This window comes from Pristis pectinata, chromosome 1 (genome assembly GCF_009764475.1).
Source record: "Pristis pectinata isolate sPriPec2 chromosome 1, sPriPec2.1.pri, whole genome shotgun sequence".
In the NCBI taxonomy this organism is placed as follows: domain Eukaryota; kingdom Metazoa; phylum Chordata; class Chondrichthyes; order Rhinopristiformes; family Pristidae; genus Pristis; species Pristis pectinata.
Genome location: NC_067405.1, coordinates 33,688,336 through 33,711,249, shown reverse-complemented (window position 1 = coordinate 33,711,249; position 22,914 = coordinate 33,688,336). Strand labels below are relative to the sequence as shown.

At 37.4% G+C, this 22,914-nt stretch overlaps 1 protein-coding gene across 20 annotated transcripts in view; it reads right to left on the bottom strand.

Annotated features, from left to right (window-relative positions):
- Positions 1 to 20,209, bottom strand: part of LOC127577657 (mucin-13-like) — an 88,955-nt gene extending 68,746 nt beyond the window's left edge. For 5 of the 20 annotated variants that reach the window (XM_052029049.1, XM_052029058.1, XM_052029068.1 and 2 more), the window contains exons 1-5: positions 20,085 to 20,209; positions 18,570 to 18,593; positions 16,586 to 16,609; positions 14,563 to 14,586; positions 9,453 to 9,476 (exon numbers count right to left, since the gene is read on the bottom strand). In XM_052029049.1, coding sequence (XP_051885009.1) covers positions 9,453 to 9,476; positions 14,563 to 14,586; positions 16,586 to 16,609; positions 18,570 to 18,593; positions 20,085 to 20,163 — 175 coding nt within the window. In that variant the 5' untranslated portion in view covers positions 20,164 to 20,209. Of the gene's footprint in view, positions 1 to 1,708; positions 1,733 to 4,847; positions 4,872 to 9,452; positions 9,477 to 11,274; positions 11,299 to 12,740; positions 12,765 to 14,562; positions 14,587 to 16,585; positions 16,610 to 18,569; positions 18,594 to 20,084 lie in introns of all 20 variants that reach the window. The other 15 variants (XM_052029140.1, XM_052029155.1, XM_052029174.1 and 12 more) reach the window with 8 other exon arrangements.
- Positions 20,210 to 22,914: the final 2,705 nt, after the last annotated feature.

Sequence of the window (22,914 nt, the reverse complement as noted above, 5' to 3'; positions counted from 1 at the left end):
TGTAACAATCACAATGAAAATTTCATGCTCCTACCTGTTGCATTTTCAGTGGCATTGCCTGGAAAAGAGATTGATATACAATTTAGTTGAAGCTATCCCATAGCTAGCATTATCTAAATCTTTATCTCAATGCCGAACCTGGTGATCTAACAGGTTTTCCTTCCCCTTTTCAATATCTGCCATGATTGCTAAAGTGGCCTGCTCTATTACTGCACTCCGACTGAGGATACTTAGTGTTATGTTAATATTTGATCTACAAGAATCTGAGTATTTACTTTCCTGGCCTTTTATATGTGAAACAGAGAACATTCTGGACATGTGGTATATTCAGCATCCCAGCAAAACTGTGGTAATGCTTGGCAGATTGGCAGACTTGTTCAATGACCTAGCTCCAGATCCACTTGGATCTAACTATCCCTCCATTAAGTATCTATGAAGTAAGAGTGTGTGTCCATTCACTCCTCTTTCACCATGAATTCACCTGTACCAATCAGCTTAGAACTGTTGATTCAAGCTGTGGATGTCATAGATCCGTGTTACAAAGCAACATTGCCAAAATACCTACTTGAGAAATGACATTAGGATCCAAAGATTAACAAGCAAATTCATCATTCACTTTCTGAAAACAACATTTTGATTGCATTTGATTTCATATCCTGCAACGCTACTATGAAGCTATTAATGGGACTGTCTCAACATGACTTCATATCAGTGACAATCCCCTGCTCAAGCAAACTGATACCAAAAATTTCCTTCCATTACAAATAACCGATTGGGTAAATAAGTATGGAATAATTCTTCCCTATCGTTTGCTACATTCCTCCTTAAGTGTAACGTTCCCGCTTCCAAAGGCAGTAGACAAACACTAGTATTTTTTAGCTTGTTAAAATTATGGGAGTTGGATGTTAACAACATCCAGAAGTGAAAATTGAAGAGGAATTTGGCATTTTTAGTTTCCGTCCTGATCCTTTTTTAATCTGTGATATATGTGGCCTTCAGCATGTTGAGCAAGTTTAGTCCCCGAATATTAAAAGACTTCAATGATCATTGACATAGGTCTTTAAAATTCCATAGTATTCAAATTCGTGGATATTGGCATGTGGAAGGAGTACATTCTGGGTTTCGGAAAACTTGAAATACCAAGTCCATGCAACTTAATTTCTAATGATCAATGGCCATTTCTGTGCATCATGTCACAATCACAATGAAAGTTTATTTCTCCTACCTGTTGTCCCTTCAGTGGCATTTACTGTAAAAGAGATTTTTGTACGATTTAGTTAAAGCTATCTAAAAGCTAGCATTATCTACATCTTCATCTCAATGTCTGTACTTGGGATTCAACAGTTTTTCTTTGGATTTTCAATATATGCCATAATGGCTTCAGTGGCCTGCTCGATAACTGAACACTGCGTAAATATATTCGGTATTAATACTTGATCGAGTGAAATCAGAGTATTTACTTTAGTGGCCCTCGGTACGTGGAATAGAGAACGTTCTGGGCTTCTGATATATTCAGCATGTCAGGAAAAGAATATTCCTCATCCCATGCAAAGATGGCAATTCCAATGTGACTGCAAACCTTGGTAATGTATGTGAACTGAGTATTATGGACAGACATCAGCATTTCCTCCCAGAAAAAGGCAAAGTACTTCAATAAATTCTTTCTATTTTCATGGTCAGGATCAGAATGGAAAGGTTCAGCACATACCTGTTGTGATTGGTGATATCGTAGCTGTAAAAGAGAACGTTATAAAATATGAAATGAAACTATCAAATGCAGAGTTTCCCATGATGATGTGATTGTGCCAAATGCAGCACCGTTCTCAGTTAATGGCGCTGTATTTGTAAAGTGTCTCATACGTACAAATTGTACACCAGAGTGAAGATTCCATCTCCTCCAAATTGCCCTTCTAGCGATTTAAACCTCATCTCTCTCATGCTGATCATAACCTTGCAAGATCAGCTGATTACATTATTCACCATATGGCAAATTGAAAGCTTTGAAAATCGGCAGTCAGCTCACTTTTTGCTGTACTGGAAATCAGCTGATTAAAAAAAAAGTAGAATTGCTAGGTACTTTGATATTGGCTTTGCAGATTGGCACAACTTGTTCAATGATCCATCAGCAGATCCTTTTGGATCTCACTATTGCTCTGCTAAGAAGCTATCCTTTACCAGTGTGTGCCCATACACTATTCCTTCGCTGTGAATTTCATATATATCAAGCAGGATAGATATTTTGTTTCAAGCTGTTGATGCCATAACTCTGTGTTACAAAGCAAAATTGCCAAACTACTTGGTTGAGAAATGATGTTAGGACCCAAACATTAACAAGCAAATTCACCATTCCCTTAATTGTATGATATTTTGACTGAATTTGATTTCATACTCCGCCACTCTTCTATGGATTTGCTGATGGGAGCATCTTCACAATACTTCCTGTCAGGGACAATCCCATGCTCAAACAGCAGTCAACAACTGATGCCAAACGACTTCAGTCAGTCAAAAATAACTGACTGGGGACAAAATTATGGAATGGTTGTTCCTGATTGCTTGTTACATTCTTTCATAACTGTGAAGTTTCCACTTCCCAAGGGATCAGTGCCGAAGAAGTAGAGAGTGATGGGAAAGTTTTTGGGGGCTCAGTTTGAAACAACATGCAGAAGTGAGAAAGAAAGAGAAATTTGGCATATTTCTTTTGTTTTCATCTCCTTTCCAATCTATGATATATATTTGTCTTCAGCGTGTCAAATGAGTTTAGGACCCAAACATTGACAAAGGTACATGAGTATTGATATTTGGTCTAGAATATGGCATGCAATTCAAACTCGTGGTCTTTGACAAGTGGAAGCAAGAACTTTCTGGGCCTCGGGAGTATTGAGCTTCACTGCAAAAGAATATTCCTCATCCCTTGTAAAGGAAGAAGTCAGACTCGACTGCAAAGATCTCTTCTGTGAGTGAATGGAATATTACTTGCAAATTTGAGCACTGCTTCTCTGAAGAAGCCATAGCAGGCAAATAAATTCATAGTATTATCACAGCCCATCTTGTAAAATTCCAAATTAATATGATAAAATATTTTGACATGTCAAGTACAGTCAACTGAATTTCTAATGATCAATGACCATTTCTGTGCATCATGTAACAATCACAATGAAAATTTCATGCTCCTACCTGTTGCATTTTCAGTGGCATTGCCTGGAAAAGAGATTGATATACAATTTAGTTGAAGCTATCCCATAGCTAGCATTATCTAAATCTTTATCTCAATGCCGAACCTGGTGATCTAACAGGTTTTCCTTCCCCTTTTCAATATCTGCCATGATTGCTAAAGTGGCCTGCTCTATTACTGCACTCCGACTGAGGATACTTAGTGTTATGTTAATATTTGATCTACAAGAATCTGAGTATTTACTTTCCTGGCCTTTTATATGTGAAACAGAGAACATTCTGGACATGTGGTATATTCAGCATCCCAGCAAAACTGTGGTAATGCTTGGCAGATTGGCAGACTTGTTCAATGACCTAGCTCCAGATCCACTTGGATCTAACTATCCCTCCATTAAGTATCTATGAAGTAAGAGTGTGTGTCCATTCACTCCTCTTTCACCATGAATTCACCTGTACCAATCAGCTTAGAACTGTTGATTCAAGCTGTGGATGTCATAGATCCGTGTTACAAAGCAACATTGCCAAAATACCTACTTGAGAAATGACATTAGGATCCAAAGATTAACAAGCAAATTCATCATTCACTTTCTGAAAACAACATTTTGATTGCATTTGATTTCATATCCTGCAACGCTACTATGAAGCTATTAATGGGACTGTCTCAACATGACTTCATATCAGTGACAATCCCCTGCTCAAGCAAACTGATACCAAAAATTTCCTTCCATTACAAATAACCGATTGGGTAAATAAGTATGGAATAATTCTTCCCTATCGTTTGCTACATTCCTCCTTAAGTGTAACGTTCCCGCTTCCAAAGGCAGTAGACAAACACTAGTATTTTTTAGCTTGTTAAAATTATGGGAGTTGGATGTTAACAACATCCAGAAGTGAAAATTGAAGAGGAATTTGGCATTTTTAGTTTCCGTCCTGATCCTTTTTTAATCTGTGATATATGTGGCTTCAGCATGTTGAGCAAGTTTAGTCCCCGAATATTAAAAGACTTCAATGATCATTGACATAGGTCTTTAAAATTCCATAGTATTCAAATTCGTGGATATTGGCATGTGGAAGGAGTACATTCTGGGTTTCGGAAAACTTGAAATACCAAGTCCATGCAACTTAATTTCTAATGATCAATGGCCATTTCTGTGCATCATGTCACAATCACAATGAAAGTTTATTTCTCCTACCTGTTGTCCCTTCAGTGGCATTTACTGTAAAAGAGATTTTTGTACGATTTAGTTAAAGCTATCTAAAAGCTAGCATTATCTACATCTTCATCTCAATGTCTGTACTTGGGATTCAACAGTTTTTCTTTGGATTTTCAATATATGCCATAATGGCTTCAGTGGCCTGCTCGATAACTGAACACTGCGTAAATATATTCGGTATTAATACTTGATCGAGTGAAATCAGAGTATTTACTTTAGTGGCCCTCGGTACGTGGAATAGAGAACGTTCTGGGCTTCTGATATATTCAGCATGTCAGGAAAAGAATATTCCTCATCCCATGCAAAGATGGCAATTCCAATGTGACTGCAAACCTTGGTAATGTATGTGAACTGAGTATTATGGACAGACATCAGCATTTCCTCCCAGAAAAAGGCAAAGTACTTCAATAAATTCTTTCTATTTTCATGGTCAGGATCAGAATGGAAAGGTTCAGCACATACCTGTTGTGATTGGTGATATCGTAGCTGTAAAAGAGAACGTTATAAAATATGAAATGAAACTATCAAATGCAGAGTTTCCCATGATGATGTGATTGTGCCAAATGCAGCACCGTTCTCAGTTAATGGCGCTGTATTTGTAAAGTGTCTCATACGTACAAATTGTACACCAGAGTGAAGATTCCATCTCCTCCAAATTGCCCTTCTAGCGATTTAAACCTCATCTCTCTCATGCTGATCATAACCTTGCAAGATCAGCTGATTACATTATTCACCATATGGCAAATTGAAAGCTTTGAAAATCGGCAGTCAGCTCACTTTTTGCTGTACTGGAAATCAGCTGATTAAAAAAAAAGTAGAATTGCTAGGTACTTTGATATTGGCTTTGCAGATTGGCACAACTTGTTCAATGATCCATCAGCAGATCCTTTTGGATCTCACTATTGCTCTGCTAAGAAGCTATCCTTTACCAGTGTGTGCCCATACACTATTCCTTCGCTGTGAATTTCATATATATCAAGCAGGATAGATATTTTGTTTCAAGCTGTTGATGCCATAACTCTGTGTTACAAAGCAAAATTGCCAAACTACTTGGTTGAGAAATGATGTTAGGACCCAAACATTAACAAGCAAATTCACCATTCCCTTAATTGTATGATATTTTGACTGAATTTGATTTCATACTCCGCCACTCTTCTATGGATTTGCTGATGGGAGCATCTTCACAATACTTCCTGTCAGGGACAATCCCATGCTCAAACAGCAGTCAACAACTGATGCCAAACGACTTCAGTCAGTCAAAAATAACTGACTGGGGACAAAATTATGGAATGGTTGTTCCTGATTGCTTGTTACATTCTTTCATAACTGTGAAGTTTCCACTTCCCAAGGGATCAGTGCCGAAGAAGTAGAGAGTGATGGGAAAGTTTTTGGGGGCTCAGTTTGAAACAACATGCAGAAGTGAGAAAGAAAGAGAAATTTGGCATATTTCTTTTGTTTTCATCTCCTTTCCAATCTATGATATATATTTGTCTTCAGCGTGTCAAATGAGTTTAGGACCCAAACATTGACAAAGGTACATGAGTATTGATATTTGGTCTAGAATATGGCATGCAATTCAAACTCGTGGTCTTTGACAAGTGGAAGCAAGAACTTTCTGGGCCTCGGGAGTATTGAGCTTCACTGCAAAAGAATATTCCTCATCCCTTGTAAAGGAAGAAGTCAGACTCGACTGCAAAGATCTCTTCTGTGAGTGAATGGAATATTACTTGCAAATTTGAGCACTGCTTCTCTGAAGAAGCCATAGCAGGCAAATAAATTCATAGTATTATCACAGCCCATCTTGTAAAATTCCAAATTAATATGATAAAATATTTTGACATGTCAAGTACAATCAACTGAATTTCTAATGATCAATGACCATTTCTGTGCATCATGTAACAATCACAATGAAAATTTCATGCTCCTACCTGTTGCATTTTCAGTGGCATTGCCTGGAAAAGAGATTGATATACAATTTAGTTGAAGCTATCCCATAGCTAGCATTATCTAAATCTTTATCTCAATGCCGAACCTGGTGATCTAACAGGTTTTCCTTCCCCTTTTCAATATCTGCCATGATTGCTAAAGTGGCCTGCTCTATTACTGCACTCCGACTGAGGATACTTAGTGTTATGTTAATATTTGATCTACAAGAATCTGAGTATTTACTTTCCTGGCCTTTTATATGTGAAACAGAGAACATTCTGGACATGTGGTATATTCAGCATCCCAGCAAAACTGTGGTAATGCTTGGCAGATTGGCAGACTTGTTCAATGACCTAGCTCCAGATCCACTTGGATCTAACTATCCCTCCATTAAGTATCTATGAAGTAAGAGTGTGTGTCCATTCACTCCTCTTTCACCATGAATTCACCTGTACCAATCAGCTTAGAACTGTTGATTCAAGCTGTGGATGTCATAGATCCGTGTTACAAAGCAACATTGCCAAAATACCTACTTGAGAAATGACATTAGGATCCAAAGATTAACAAGCAAATTCATCATTCACTTTCTGAAAACAACATTTTGATTGCATTTGATTTCATATCCTGCAACGCTACTATGAAGCTATTAATGGGACTGTCTCAACATGACTTCATATCAGTGACAATCCCCTGCTCAAGCAAACTGATACCAAAAATTTCCTTCCATTACAAATAACCGATTGGGTAAATAAGTATGGAATAATTCTTCCCTATCGTTTGCTACATTCCTCCTTAAGTGTAACGTTCCCGCTTCCAAAGGCAGTAGACAAACACTAGTATTTTTTAGCTTGTTAAAATTATGGGAGTTGGATGTTAACAACATCCAGAAGTGAAAATTGAAGAGGAATTTGGCATTTTTAGTTTCCGTCCTGATCCTTTTTTAATCTGTGATATATGTGGCTTCAGCATGTTGAGCAAGTTTAGTCCCCGAATATTAAAAGACTTCAATGATCATTGACATAGGTCTTTAAAATTCCATAGTATTCAAATTCGTGGATATTGGCATGTGGAAGGAGTACATTCTGGGTTTCGGAAAACTTGAAATACCAAGTCCATGCAACTTAATTTCTAATGATCAATGGCCATTTCTGTGCATCATGTCACAATCACAATGAAAGTTTATTTCTCCTACCTGTTGTCCCTTCAGTGGCATTTACTGTAAAAGAGATTTTTGTACGATTTAGTTAAAGCTATCTAAAAGCTAGCATTATCTACATCTTCATCTCAATGTCTGTACTTGGGATTCAACAGTTTTTCTTTGGATTTTCAATATATGCCATAATGGCTTCAGTGGCCTGCTCGATAACTGAACACTGCGTAAATATATTCGGTATTAATACTTGATCGAGTGAAATCAGAGTATTTACTTTAGTGGCCCTCGGTACGTGGAATAGAGAACGTTCTGGGCTTCTGATATATTCAGCATGTCAGGAAAAGAATATTCCTCATCCCATGCAAAGATGGCAATTCCAATGTGACTGCAAACCTTGGTAATGTATGTGAACTGAGTATTATGGACAGACATCAGCATTTCCTCCCAGAAAAAGGCAAAGTACTTCAATAAATTCTTTCTATTTTCATGGTCAGGATCAGAATGGAAAGGTTCAGCACATACCTGTTGTGATTGGTGATATCGTAGCTGTAAAAGAGAACGTTATAAAATATGAAATGAAACTATCAAATGCAGAGTTTCCCATGATGATGTGATTGTGCCAAATGCAGCACCGTTCTCAGTTAATGGCGCTGTATTTGTAAAGTGTCTCATACGTACAAATTGTACACCAGAGTGAAGATTCCATCTCCTCCAAATTGCCCTTCTAGCGATTTAAACCTCATCTCTCTCATGCTGATCATAACCTTGCAAGATCAGCTGATTACATTATTCACCATATGGCAAATTGAAAGCTTTGAAAATCGGCAGTCAGCTCACTTTTTGCTGTACTGGAAATCAGCTGATTAAAAAAAAAGTAGAATTGCTAGGTACTTTGATATTGGCTTTGCAGATTGGCACAACTTGTTCAATGATCCATCAGCAGATCCTTTTGGATCTCACTATTGCTCTGCTAAGAAGCTATCCTTTACCGGTGTGTCCCCAAACACTGTTCCTTCGCTATGAATTTAACTTCTATCAATCAGGATAGATATTTTGCTTCAAGCTGTTGATGCAGTAAATCTGTATTTCAAAGCAAAATTGCCAAATTACTTGGTTGAGAAATGACTTTAGGACCCAAACGTTAACAAGCAAATTCAACGTTCCCTTAATTGTATGATATTTTGATTGAATTTGATTTCATAGCCTGCCACTCTTCTATGCATTTGGTGATGAGAGCATCTTCACAAATCTTCCTATCAGGGACAATCCCATGCTCAAACAGCAGTCAACAACTGATGCCAAAGAACATCAGTCTATCAAAAATAACTGATTAGGAACAAAATTATGGAATGGTTGTTCCTGATTGCTTGTTACATTCTTTCTTAACTGTAAACTTTTCACTTACGAAGGGATCAGAGCCGAAGAAGTAGAGAGTGATGGGAAAGTTGTGGGGGCTCATTTTGAAACAACATGCAGACGTGAGAAAGAAAGAGAAATCTGGCATTTTTCTTTTGTTTTCATCTCCTTTTCAATCTATGATATACAGTTTGTGTCTTCAGCATGTCAAATGAGTTTAGAACACAGACATTAATAAAGGTACATGAGTATTGATCTTTCGTCTAGAATATTGCATGTAATTCAAACATGTCGTCTTTGAAAGTGAAGCAGGGACTTTCTGGGCCTCCGGAGTATTGAGCTTAATTGCAAAAGAATATTCCTCATCCCTTGTAAAGAAAGAAGTCAGACCTGCCTGCAAAGATCTCTTCTGTGAGTGAATGGGATACTACTTGCAAATTTGAGCGCTGCATCTCTGAAAAAGCCATAGCAGGCAAATAAATTCATAGTATGATCACAGCCCACCTTGTAACATTCAGAATTCATATGATAAAATATTTTGACATGATAAGTTCAAGCAACTTAATTTCCAATGATCAGTGACCATTTCTGTGCATCATGTAACAATCAAAATGAAAATTTCATGCTCCTACCTGTTGCATTTTCAGTGACATTGCCTGTAAGAGAGATTGTTACACAATTTAGTTGAAGCTACTCAATAGCTAGCATTATCTAAATCTTTACCCCTCTGTCGATCCTGGTGATTTAACAGATTTTCCTTGTTCTTTTCAATATCTGTCATGATTGCCAAAGTGGCCTGCTCGATTACTGAACTCCGACTAAGGATATTTAGTGTTAATATTTGATCTACGAGAGTCTGACTTGTAACTTTCCTGGCCTTTTGTTTGCGAAACAGAGAACATTCTGGACATGTGGTATATTCAGCATCCCAGCAATACTGTGGTAATGCTTGGCAGATTGGCACAACTTGTTCAATGATCTAGCTCCAGATCCACTTGGATCTAACTATCCCTCCATTAAATATCTATGAAGTAACAGTATGTGTCCATTCACTCCTCTTTCACCATGAATTCACCTGTACCAATCAGCTTAGATCTGTTGATTCAAGCTGTGGAAGTCATAGATCTGTGTTACAAAGCAACATTGCCAAAATACCTACTTGAGAAATGACATTAGGATGCAAAGATTAACAGGCAAATTCATCATTCCCTTTATGAAAACAACATTTTGATTGCATTTGATTTCATATCCTGCAACGCTTCTATTTAGTTTTTGATGGGACTGCCTCAACATGACTTCTTATCAGGGATAATCCCATGCTCAAACAAACTCATACCAAAAATATCTCTCTATCACAAAATACTGATTGGGTAAATAACTGCGGCATAATTCTTCCCTATTGCTGGCTACATTCCTCCTTAAGTGTAAAGTTTCCGATTCCAAAGGCAGTGGCCAAAAACTATTATTTGTTAGTTTGTTAAAATTATGGGGGTCAGTTGTAAACCACGTCCAGCAGTGAAAATTGAAGAGGAATTTTTGCATTTTTAGTTTCTTTTCTTATCTTTTATAATCTGTGATATTGTGTCTTCAGCGTGTTGGGCAAGTTTAGTACTCGAATATTGACTAACTTACATGGGTATTGATATTGTCCTAAAAGTATCCATAGTATTCAAATTCATGGATATTGGGATGTTGGAGAGAGTACATTCTTGTTTTTGGAATAATGAACTACCCTGCAAAGGAATGTTACTCTCCCCTTGTAAAGATCCAAATTCAGACCTGACTGCAAAGATTGCCTCTGTACAAGAACAGAGTATTAATATCAAAGTTCAGTACAACTTCTCTGAAGAGCCTGATGGAGGCACTTCTATTCCTTCTATTCTCATAACCTGTCTTGTAATGTTGTGAATTCTTAAGAGATAATAGCTTGAAATACCAAGTTCAAGCAATTTAATTTCTCATGATCAATGGCCATTTCTGTGCATCATGTCGCAATAACAATGAAATTGCACTTTTCCTACCAGTTGTTCCTTCAGTGGCATTGACTGTAAAAGAGATTTTTGTAGAATTTAGTTGAAGCTATCTGAAAACTAGCATTATCTACATCTTTTTCTCAATGTCTGTCCTTGTGATTCAACAGTTTTTCTTTGGATTTTCAATATATGCCATAATTGCTTCAGTGGCCTGCTCGATAACTGAACACTGCGTAAATATATTCGGTATTAATACTTGATCGAGTGAAATCAGAGTATTTACTTTAGTGGCCCTCGGTACGTGGAATAGAGAACGTTCTGGGCTTCTGATATATTCAGCATGTCAGGAAAAGAATATTCCTCATCCCATGCAAAGATGGCAATTCCAATGTGACTGCAAACCTTGGTAATGTATGTGAACTGAGAATAAATTCTTTCTATTTTCATGGTCAGGATCAGAATGGAAACGTTCAGTACATACTTGTTGTGATTGGTGACATCGTAGCTGTAAAAGAGAATGTTATAAAATATGAAATGAAACTATCAAATGCAGAGTTTCCCATGATGATGTGATTGTGCCAAATGCAGCACCGTTCTCAGTTAATGGCGCTGTATTTGTAAAGTGTCTCATACGTACAAATTGTACACCAGAGTGAAGATTCCATCTCCTCCAAATTGCCCTTCTAGCGATTTAAACCTCATCTCTCTCATGCTGATCATAACCTTGCAAGATCAGCTGATTACATTATTCACCATATGGCAAATTGAAAGCTTTGAAAATCGGCAGTCAGCTCACTTTTTGCTGTACTGGAAATCAGCTGATTAAAAAAAAAGTAGAATTGCTAGGTACTTTGATATTGGCTTTGCAGATTGGCACAACTTGTTCAATGATCTATCAGCAGATCCTTTTGGATCTCACTATTGCTCCACTAAGAAGCTATCCTTTACCGGTGTGTCCCCAAACACTGTTCCTTCGCTATGAATTTAACTTCTATCAATCAGGATAGATATTTTGCTTCAAGCTGTTGATGCAGTAAATCTGTATTTCAAAGCAAAATTGCCAAATTACTTGGTTGAGAAATGACTTTAGGACCCAAACGTTAACAAGCAAATTCAACGTTCCCTTAATTGTATGATATTTTGATTGAATTTGATTTCATAGCCTGCCACTCTTCTATGCATTTGGTGATGAGAGCATCTTCACAAATCTTCCTATCAGGGACAATCCCATGCTCAAACAGCAGTCAACAACTGATGCCAAAGAACATCAGTCTATCAAAAATAACTGATTAGGAACAAAATTATGGAATGGTTGTTCCTGATTGCTTGTTACATTCTTTCTTAACTGTAAACTTTTCACTTACGAAGGGATCAGAGCCGAAGAAGTAGAGAGTGATGGGAAAGTTGTGGGGGCTCATTTTGAAACAACATGCAGACGTGAGAAAGAAAGAGAAATCTGGCATTTTTCTTTTGTTTTCATCTCCTTTTCAATCTATGATATACAGTTTGTGTCTTCAGCATGTCAAATGAGTTTAGAACACAGACATTAATAAAGGTACATGAGTATTGATCTTTCGTCTAGAATATTGCATGTAATTCAAACATGTCGTCTTTGAAAGTGAAGCAGGGACTTTCTGGGCCTCCGGAGTATTGAGCTTAATTGCAAAAGAATATTCCTCATCCCTTGTAAAGAAAGAAGTCAGACCTGCCTGCAAAGATCTCTTCTGTGAGTGAATGGGATACTACTTGCAAATTTGAGCGCTGCATCTCTGAAAAAGCCATAGCAGGCAAATAAATTCATAGTATGATCACAGCCCACCTTGTAACATTCAGAATTCATATGATAAAATATTTTGACATGATAAGTTCAAGCAACTTAATTTCCAATGATCAGTGACCATTTCTGTGCATCATGTAACAATCAAAATGAAAATTTCATGCTCCTACCTGTTGCATTTTCAGTGACATTGCCTGTAAGAGAGATTGTTACACAATTTAGTTGAAGCTACTCAATAGCTAGCATTATCTAAATCTTTACCCCTCTGTCGATCCTGGTGATTTAACAGATTTTCCTTGTTCTTTTCAATATCTGTCATGATTGCCAAAGTGGCCTGCTCGATTACTGAACTCCGACTAAGGATATTTAGTGTTAATATTTGATCTACGAGAGTCTGACTTGTAACTTTCCTGGCCTTTTGTTTGCGAAACAGAGAACATTCTGGACATGTGGTATATTCAGCATCCCAGCAATACTGTGGTAATGCTTGGCAGATTGGCACAACTTGTTCAATGATCTAGCTCCAGATCCACTTGGATCTAACTATCCCTCCATTAAATATCTATGAAGTAACAGTATGTGTCCATTCACTCCTCTTTCACCATGAATTCACCTGTACCAATCAGCTTAGATCTGTTGATTCAAGCTGTGGAAGTCATAGATCTGTGTTACAAAGCAACATTGCCAAAATACCTACTTGAGAAATGACATTAGGATGCAAAGATTAACAGGCAAATTCATCATTCCCTTTATGAAAACAACATTTTGATTGCATTTGATTTCATATCCTGCAACGCTTCTATTTAGTTTTTGATGGGACTGCCTCAACATGACTTCTTATCAGGGATAATCCCATGCTCAAACAAACTCATACCAAAAATATCTCTCTATCACAAAATACTGATTGGGTAAATAACTGCGGCATAATTCTTCCCTATTGCTGGCTACATTCCTCCTTAAGTGTAAAGTTTCCGATTCCAAAGGCAGTGGCCAAAAACTATTATTTGTTAGTTTGTTAAAATTATGGGGGTCAGTTGTAAACCACGTCCAGCAGTGAAAATTGAAGAGGAATTTTTGCATTTTTAGTTTCTTTTCTTATCTTTTATAATCTGTGATATTGTGTCTTCAGCGTGTTGGGCAAGTTTAGTACTCGAATATTGACTAACTTACATGGGTATTGATATTGTCCTAAAAGTATCCATAGTATTCAAATTCATGGATATTGGGATGTTGGAGAGAGTACATTCTTGTTTTTGGAATAATGAACTACCCTGCAAAGGAATGTTACTCTCCCCTTGTAAAGATCCAAATTCAGACCTGACTGCAAAGATTGCCTCTGTACAAGAACAGAGTATTACTATCAAAGTTCAGTACAACTTCTCTGAAGAGCCTGATGGAGGCACTTCTATTCCTTCTATTCTCATAACCTGTCTTGTAATGTTGTGAATTCTTAAGAGATAATAGCTTGAAATACCAAGTTCAAGCAATTTAATTTCTCATGATCAATGGCCATTTCTGTGCATCATGTCGCAATAACAATGAAATTGCACTTTTCCTACCAGTTGTTCCTTCAGTGGCATTGACTGTAAAAGAGATTTTTGTAGAATTTAGTTGAAGCTATCTGAAAACTAGCATTATCTACATCTTTTTCTCAATGTCTGTCCTTGTGATTCAACAGTTTTTCTTTGGATTTTCAATATATGCCATAATTGCTTCAGTGGCCTGCTCGATAACTGAACACTGCGTAAATATATTCGGTATTAATACTTGATCGAGTGAAATCAGAGTATTTACTTTAGTGGCCCTCGGTACGTGGAATAGAGAACGTTCTGGGCTTCTGATATATTCAGCATGTCAGGAAAAGAATATTCCTCATCCCATGCAAAGATGGCAATTCCAATGTGACTGCAAACCTTGGTAATGTATGTGAACTGAGAATAAATTCTTTCTATTTTCATGGTCAGGATCAGAATGGAAACGTTCAGTACATACTTGTTGTGATTGGTGACATCGTAGCTGTAAAAGAGAATGTTATAAAATATGAAATGAAACTATCAAATGCAGAGTTTCCCATGATGATGTGATTGTGCCAAATGCAGCACCGTTCTCAGTTAATGGCGCTGTATTTGTAAAGTGTCTCATACGTACAAATTGTACACCAGAGTGAAGATTCCATCTCCTCCAAATTGCCCTTCTAGCGATTTAAACCTCATCTCTCTCATGCTGATCATAACCTTGCAAGATCAGCTGATTACATTATTCACCATATGGCAAATTGAAAGCTTTGAAAATCGGCAGTCAGCTCACTTTTTGCTGTACTGGAAATCAGCTGATTAAAAAAAAAGTAGAATTGCTAGGTACTTTGATATTGGCTTTGCAGATTGGCACAACTTGTTCAATGATCCATCAGCAGATCCTTTTGGATCTCACTATTGCTCTGCTAAGAAGCTATCCTTTACCAGTGTGTGCCCATACACTATTCCTTCGCTGTGAATTTCATATATATCAAGCAGGATAGATATTTTGTTTCAAGCTGTTGATGCCATAACTCTGTGTTACAAAGCAAAATTGCCAAACTACTTGGTTGAGAAATGATGTTAGGACCCAAACATTAACAAGCAAATTCACCATTCCCTTAATTGTATGATATTTTGACTGAATTTGATTTCATACTCCGCCACTCTTCTATGGATTTGCTGATGGGAGCATCTTCACAATACTTCCTGTCAGGGACAATCCCATGCTCAAACAGCAGTCAACAACTGATGCCAAACGACTTCAGTCAGTCAAAAATAACTGACTGGGGACAAAATTATGGAATGGTTGTTCCTGATTGCTTGTTACATTCTTTCATAACTGTGAAGTTTCCACTTCCCAAGGGATCAGTGCCGAAGAAGTAGAGAGTGATGGGAAAGTTTTTGGGGGCTCAGTTTGAAACAACATGCAGAAGTGAGAAAGAAAGAAATTTGGCATATTTCTTTTGTTTTCATCTCCTTTCCAATCTATGATATATATTTGTCTTCAGCGTGTCAAATGAGTTTAGGACCCAAACATTGACAAAGGTACATGAGTATTGATACTTGGTCTAGAATATGGCATGCAATTCAAACTCGTGGTCTTTGACAAGTGGAAGCAAGAACTTTCTGGGCCTCGGGAGTAAATGACTTTAGGACCCAAATGTTCACAAGCAAATTCACCATTCCCTTAATAATATGATATTTTGACTGCATTTAATTTCTACCCTGCCACTCTTCTATGGATTTGCTGATGGGAGCATGTTTACAGTACTTCCTATCAGGGACAACTCTGTGCTCAGACAGCAGTCAACAACTGATGCCAAAAAACATCAATCTATCAAATATAACTGACTGTTGACAAAATTATGGAATAGTTGTTCCTGATTGCTTGTTACATTCTTTCTTAACTATAAACTTTCCACTTCCCAAGGGATCAGTTCTGAAGTAGAGAGTGATGGGAAAGTTATGGGGGGGTCAGTTTTAAACAACATGCAGAAGTGAGAAAGAAAGAGAAATTTGGCAATTTTCTTTTCTTTTTATCGTCTTTCCAATCTAATGATATATGTGTCTTCAACATGTCTAATGAGTTTTGGACCCAAACATTGACAAAGGTACATGAATGTTGATATTTGGTCTGGCATGTAATTCAACCTTCTGGTCTTTGTCAAGTGAAAGCAAGAACTTTCGGGGCCTTGGGAGTATTGAGCTTCATTGCAAAGGAATATTCCTCATCCCTTGTAAAGGAAGAAGTCAGACCTGACTGCAAAGATCTCCTCTGTGCGTGAATGGAATATTACTCGCAAATTTTTGCACTGCTTCACTGAAGAAGCAATAGCAGGTAAATAAATTCATTCCATTATCACAGCCCATCTTGTAACATTCGGAATTCATATGAGAAAATATTGTGACATGCCAAGTTCAAGCAGCTTAATTTCTAATGATCAATGACCATTTCTGTGCATCACATAATAATCACAATGAAAATTTGCTGCTCCTACCTGTAGTATTTTCAGTGTTATTGCCTGCAAAAGAGATTGTTCTACAATTTAGTTGAAGCTACTCAATAGCTAGCATTATCTAAACCTTTATCTCAATGCCGGTCCTGGTGATTTAACAGATTTTTCTTCTCCGTTTCAATATCTGCTATGATTGCTAATGTGGCCTGCTCAATTGCTGAACTCCAATTTAAGATATTTTGTGTTAATATTTGATCTCCAAGAATCTGTGTATGAACTTTCCTGGCCTTTTGTGTGTGAAACAGAGAATATTCTGGACAGAATGGAAACGTTCAGATCATAACTGTTGTGATTGGTGACATAGTAGCTGTAAAACACAATGATATAAAATATGAAATGAAACTATCAAATGCACAGTTTCCCATGATGAAATGATTGTGCCAAATGCAGAATTGTTCTCAGCTATGGCGCTGTTTTCTAACAGTGTCTCATACATACAAATCGTACACAAGATTGGAGATTCTATCTCCTCCAATTCATATTGGATGGCCGCAATGTTTTAACTAAATTGCCCTTCCAAAGATTTAAACCTCATCTCTCTCACGCTGATCATAACCTGTCAAGATCAGCTGATTACATTATTCATTATCTGGCAAATTGAAAGCTTTGAAAATCGGTAGTGAGTTCACTTTTTGTTGTACTGGAAATCAGCTGATTAAAAAATATAGAAATTTTAGCTACTGTGGTAATGGCAGATTGGCACAACTTGTTCAATGATCTATCACCCGATCTATTTGGATCTCACTATTGCTCCACTAAGAAGCTGTCCTTTACCAGTGTGTGCTCATACACTGCTCTTTCGCTATGAATTTCACTTGTAACAATCAGGATAGATATTTTGCTTCAAGCTGTTGATGCCGTAAATCTGTGTTACAAAGCAACATTGTCAAGTTACTTGCTTGAGAAGGACCCAAATGTTAACAAGCAAATGTTAACAAGCAAATTCACCATTCCCTTAATAATATAATGTGACTGCATTTGATTTCATACCCTGCCACTCTTCTATGGATTTGTTGATGGGAGCATCTTCACAATACTTCATATCAGGGACAATTCCGGAAAATGTTTTGATATGCCAAGTTCATCAGTTGGACTTTCTGACCAACAGACCACAATCAATGAGGATAGGCAGCAATACCTCCAGCATGATTATTCTTAACACTGGTGCACCATAGAAAGCATCCTATTTGGATGCATCATGGCTTGGTACGGCAACTGCTCTGCCCAGGACCACAAGAAACTGCAGAGAGTTGTGGACACAGCCCAGCGCGTCACAGAAACCAGCCTCCACTCCTTGGACTCTTTACATTTTGCTGCCTTGGCGATGCAGCCAGCATAATCAAAGACCCCACCCACCTGGGTCATTCTCTCTTCTCTCCTCTTGCATCAGGTAGAAGATATAGGAGCCTGTGGCACATACCACTAGGCTTAAGGACAGCTTCTATCCCACTGTGATAAAACTATTGAACAGTTTCCTTATACGATGAGATGGACTTTGACCTCACGATCTATCTTGTGAACTTGCACCTTATAGTCTATCAGCACTGCATTTTCTCTGTAGATGTGACACTTCACCGTTATTGTTTTACCTGTACTACATCAATGCACTCTGTACTAACTCAATGTAACTGCACTGTGTAATGAATTGACCTGTATGATCGGTATGCAAGACAGGTTTTTTGCTGTACCTTGGTACACGAGACAATAATAAACCAATACCAATACCAATGTAACAATCACAATGAAAATTTGCTGCTCCTAACTGTTGCATTTTCAGTGGCATTGCCTATAAAAGAGATTTTTGTACAATTTAGTTGAAGCTGTCCAATAGCTTGCATTATCTAAATCTTTATCTCAATGTCGAATGGACAGATATCCGCATTTCTTCCCAGAAAAAGGCAAAGTAGTTCAATAAATTCCTTCTATTTTCACACCAAAGGTCAGAATGAAAACGTTCAGTTCATACCTTTTCCAAATGTTTGGCTTGTAGCTGTAAAAGAGAACGTTAAAAAATATGAAGTGAATCAAATGCACAGTTTCCCACGATAATGTGATTGTGCCAAATGCAGCACTGTTCTCAGTTAATGGCGCTGCTTTTGTCAAGTGTCTCATACATGCAAATCGTACTCCAGGGAGACGATTCCATCTCCTCCAATTGATAACGGATGGCAGCAATGTTTTAACCAAATTACCATTCTAGAGATTTAAAGTTCATCTCTCTCATGTTCATCATAACCTATCAAGTGCAGCTGAATACATTATTCAGCATATAACAAAATGAAAGCTTTGAAAATTGGCTGTCAGCTTATTTTTTGCTGGACTGGAAATCAGCTGATTAAAAATAAGGAGAATTGCCAGGTACTGTGATAATGGCTTTGCAGATTCCCATAACTTGTTCAATGATTCATCACCCGATCCATTTTGATCTCTCTCTTGCTCCATTAAGAAGCTATCCTTTAACAGTGTGTGCCCATTTACTGTTCTTTCACTATGAAGTTTACTTGTATCAATCAGGATAGATATTTTGTTTCAAGCTGTTGATACCAGAAAGTTGTGTGATTGGTGATAAATGTAAAAGTGAATGTAATAATATGAAACTATCAAATGCACAATTTTACATGATAATTTGATTTTCCCAAGTGGAGCGAGGGTCTCATTTAAAGGAGCCCTTGTTGAAAATTGTCTCATATTGGAAAACCTATTACAAATACAAAATGGCATGCAGTCCAATTCATGCCTTGCGGCTGTAATTATATTTTTACCTCAATTACCACTCTTGTGATTTGAATTTAATCTCTGATATCCTCATCATAACCTCTGAAGTGAGTGAATATGTTATTCACAATGTTGCACAATCATTGCCGTGAATAGTTTGCGCTCGGGTCTGAATATGAGTCCATTTACTTTAAAATATAATATCTGATTACTGTAGTAATGGCTTTGCAAATCTACAAATGATCTATCATATTCAATCTATCTCTAACTCACTACTGCTCTATAGTGAAATTTTCCTTTAATGGTAGGTTTCCATTCACTGCTCTTTTGCCATGAAGTTTATTTCTTTCAGTCTGAAACAATGCCCAGTTCGTTTTTAAAATATGTCTCTTGGTTTCAACAATTGCCAAACATGTTCACCATTCCCTTCATAATTTCAAGAATCTGCACATTCTCTCAACATTCCTTCTTAAACGTAAATTTCATATTTTCCAAGGCACTGCCTAAGAAGCAGAGTGTGTTAGCTTGGAGAAATATACAGTATAAATGTTATTTTTAAATAACATGCACCACTGAAAATACAAGAGCAATTTGGACAATTTTCTTGTATTTATTTCTCCTTTTACATATATCTGTCTTTAGCATGTTGCACTTATGAGCTGATAACTACTTTTTAGCAAATTTACATTAGTCCAGGGAGCATAATCAAGTATGATTGTATTCCTCCCATCAATTCTTTCTATCTTTTAAATTATTTGTGCCTTACCTTGCCCATATAGTGCACCGGATAAAAGATAATAAATAATTCCATGAAGAACAGCTATTCTCACTGAATAAGCCAACATGTTTTCCTTCAGTTCCTTTCAACCTTAGCTGAAGTCTGGCTTGCTTTGTGTCACTGACAATGCAATGCTGTGCTTGAGGTGTGGCAACTAAATTTAATTGGACTGAATAACCAAAATGCATCAGTGATATAAATGGACTTTGAATCTTCATATGTTACACATTACATCGGCCTATGATTGGATTTACTTCAGATGATAGCCATTCTATGATGAAACCTGTCTACCAATGTGGTCTACTCTAGATTCACAAAGTGAAGTTTACCCAAAGTAAAGAAAAAGTGAAGTATCTCAATACCTAATGATTAAGGAGAGATTTAAGTACATAGAAAGCCCAGAGCACAAAAAAGTTAATTGGCTCTTAATGTCTATCTTCAGCTGGAAGTAAATCAGAATTATTTTAGCTTTGTCCTATGTCCCTCTTACCAGTTGACCTCGTTCTTTAAGTAATAGTCACCTCCTTCCCCCTTTTAAAACAGTGAAAACAGAAAGAAAGGTAAGTGTAGACCAAACAGCTCTCATTTAATATTGAATTGCTGTTGTTCATAAACATTAAGGCATAGATGGTGGAGGGATTGTATCCACATAAGTCTAACTGGGTGAAGTAGTTTGCCCAGCAGAAAATTTCTTCAAGAAAATGGGTAGAATTAATTCAGTGAACAATATATTAGTTCTGTAGGAGCATTAGTTCAGTGAAATTAAAAAGAAAATTCTCTTAGAGAAATACACAGCAGGTAGGGCAGCATCTGCGGAGAGAAACAGTTAACGTTTCCAGTTGATGGCCTGTCATCAGAACTGAGAAAAGATAGAAATGGAACAAGCTGTAGAATAAGTTGGGGGCCTGAGTTGAGAGGAGCGTGTGGGTGGTGAGGGGAATGAAAAGAGGTGCAGAGAACAAAAGGGCAGGTTGCTGATGAAATGTGAACCAGAGGAGAATGAATGATAAAAGTGGTGGTGTTGCTGCCTGAAAGAAGATAGTAATGGTATGTCTGAAAGAGGTGTGAATAAGAAAAGAATGAAATCTAAAATGTTAGAAGAGGAGAGTTAAATAAAACAGAATGCTGGAAATGTCAGTTTGGAATGGCTGAGAAGCCTGAAAGCTGTATTGTGCATATCAGAATGCAAAATGATCTTCCTCAGGACTACCCTGTTGATTGCCGATTCCTCTCAACTGAAGTAGTGATCTCCTGATCCTGGGACCTGCTATCTATAGCCTGCACAGTGCATGTTGTTGTTGTAGTATCTGAAGATCCCACCCAGAGTCGAAGGAATAATAGCCCATAGACCACTGTCGAGGATCCGCTTCCTCTGTGTGTTGCTACTTCTAATTTATGAACTAAAGGAAAAGTCAATGAAAAGTGATACTGATGAAATGAAAGGCTTATGTCCAACCACAGCTTTACCTTTATCTGCTGTCTTGAACACATGCCTATTTTTGGTTGAGTTTCAAGTTCTTATCTGTGCATTGATCCTATTGTATGCATCCTGACTAGAACTTTTCGCCTGAACAGCCATTTTCACAATTTACATTCATGCCACACCAGAATGCACATTTTACCACTTTAAATTAGAAATTTCTAATAATACTTAAGAGAGATGGAAAGAAATTGAAACTGACCATCTGGTTACATGGTGCACTGGGCAACAAAATAAAGTTTGAAAAATCATATTTCCAGAAATTTTCCACTCCAGCTGGAAAATTCCTGGAAATATGATCACATGATATTCTGAACATAAGGCATTTGGCAACGTGATGCATGATCACATGATATTTAGAGTCATGGAGTCATTCAGCAGAGCAACGGATCCTTTGCCCCACCACATCCATGCCAACCTTTTTTCCCATCCACATTAATCCCATTTGCCCACAATAGGACCCTTCCCTATCTCAATGTCTCTTGAATGTAGTGCTTGTATCTGACTCCACCATCTCCTCTGGTAGTAAATTCCAGATATCAACCACTCACTGTATAAAAACTTTGCCTTCAAATCCCCTTTAAAGCTCCTTCCTCTCACCTTAAACAAATGCCCTCATGTTTATCATACCCCCACCATCCTGTTGAATCTCCCCTGAACTCTCTCCAGCATAACCACATTCTTCCTAAAGTGTGGCGCTCAGAACTATGCACAATACCCCATGAGGTCTAACCACTGCTTTGTAAAATTGCAACGTAATGTCCCAACTTTTATATCCTATGCTCTGGCCTTTTAAGACAAGCATGCTTTATGCCTTCTTTACCATCTTATTGATTTGAACCCAAATGGCCCTATGTTCATCAATGTTCCTTAGCTCCCACCATTTACTTTATATACCCTACCCCTACATGACTTCACAAAATGCATCACCTCGCACTTGTACTGTAGCAGAATATAGATAAATAATAACAATTTGATCACACAATATTAGAACATGGGAACATGGAACATAGAACATATCGCATTTATTATATAATTTAGGGGTCCCCTTGAATATTCCATAGTTTTATTGTTTTGTGAGGATTATTAGCTGCTTTGTTAATATTTATTATGAAGTTTCACTTTATTATTGGTCTATTTAATTTAATGAGGTGGAAAACTGCTTGGCTCCATTATGGGGATGCAGCTCTGACCTTCTATGTCCCTTTATGCATGCTCCTCATGCCAAAATGCAAAATTTTGATTTAAGATTAAGTTTTAACATGAAAAATGTACTTTCTTAGGCAAGTGAATGCAACCATTATAATGTGATAAAAATGTATTTTGTCAGCAACTTAT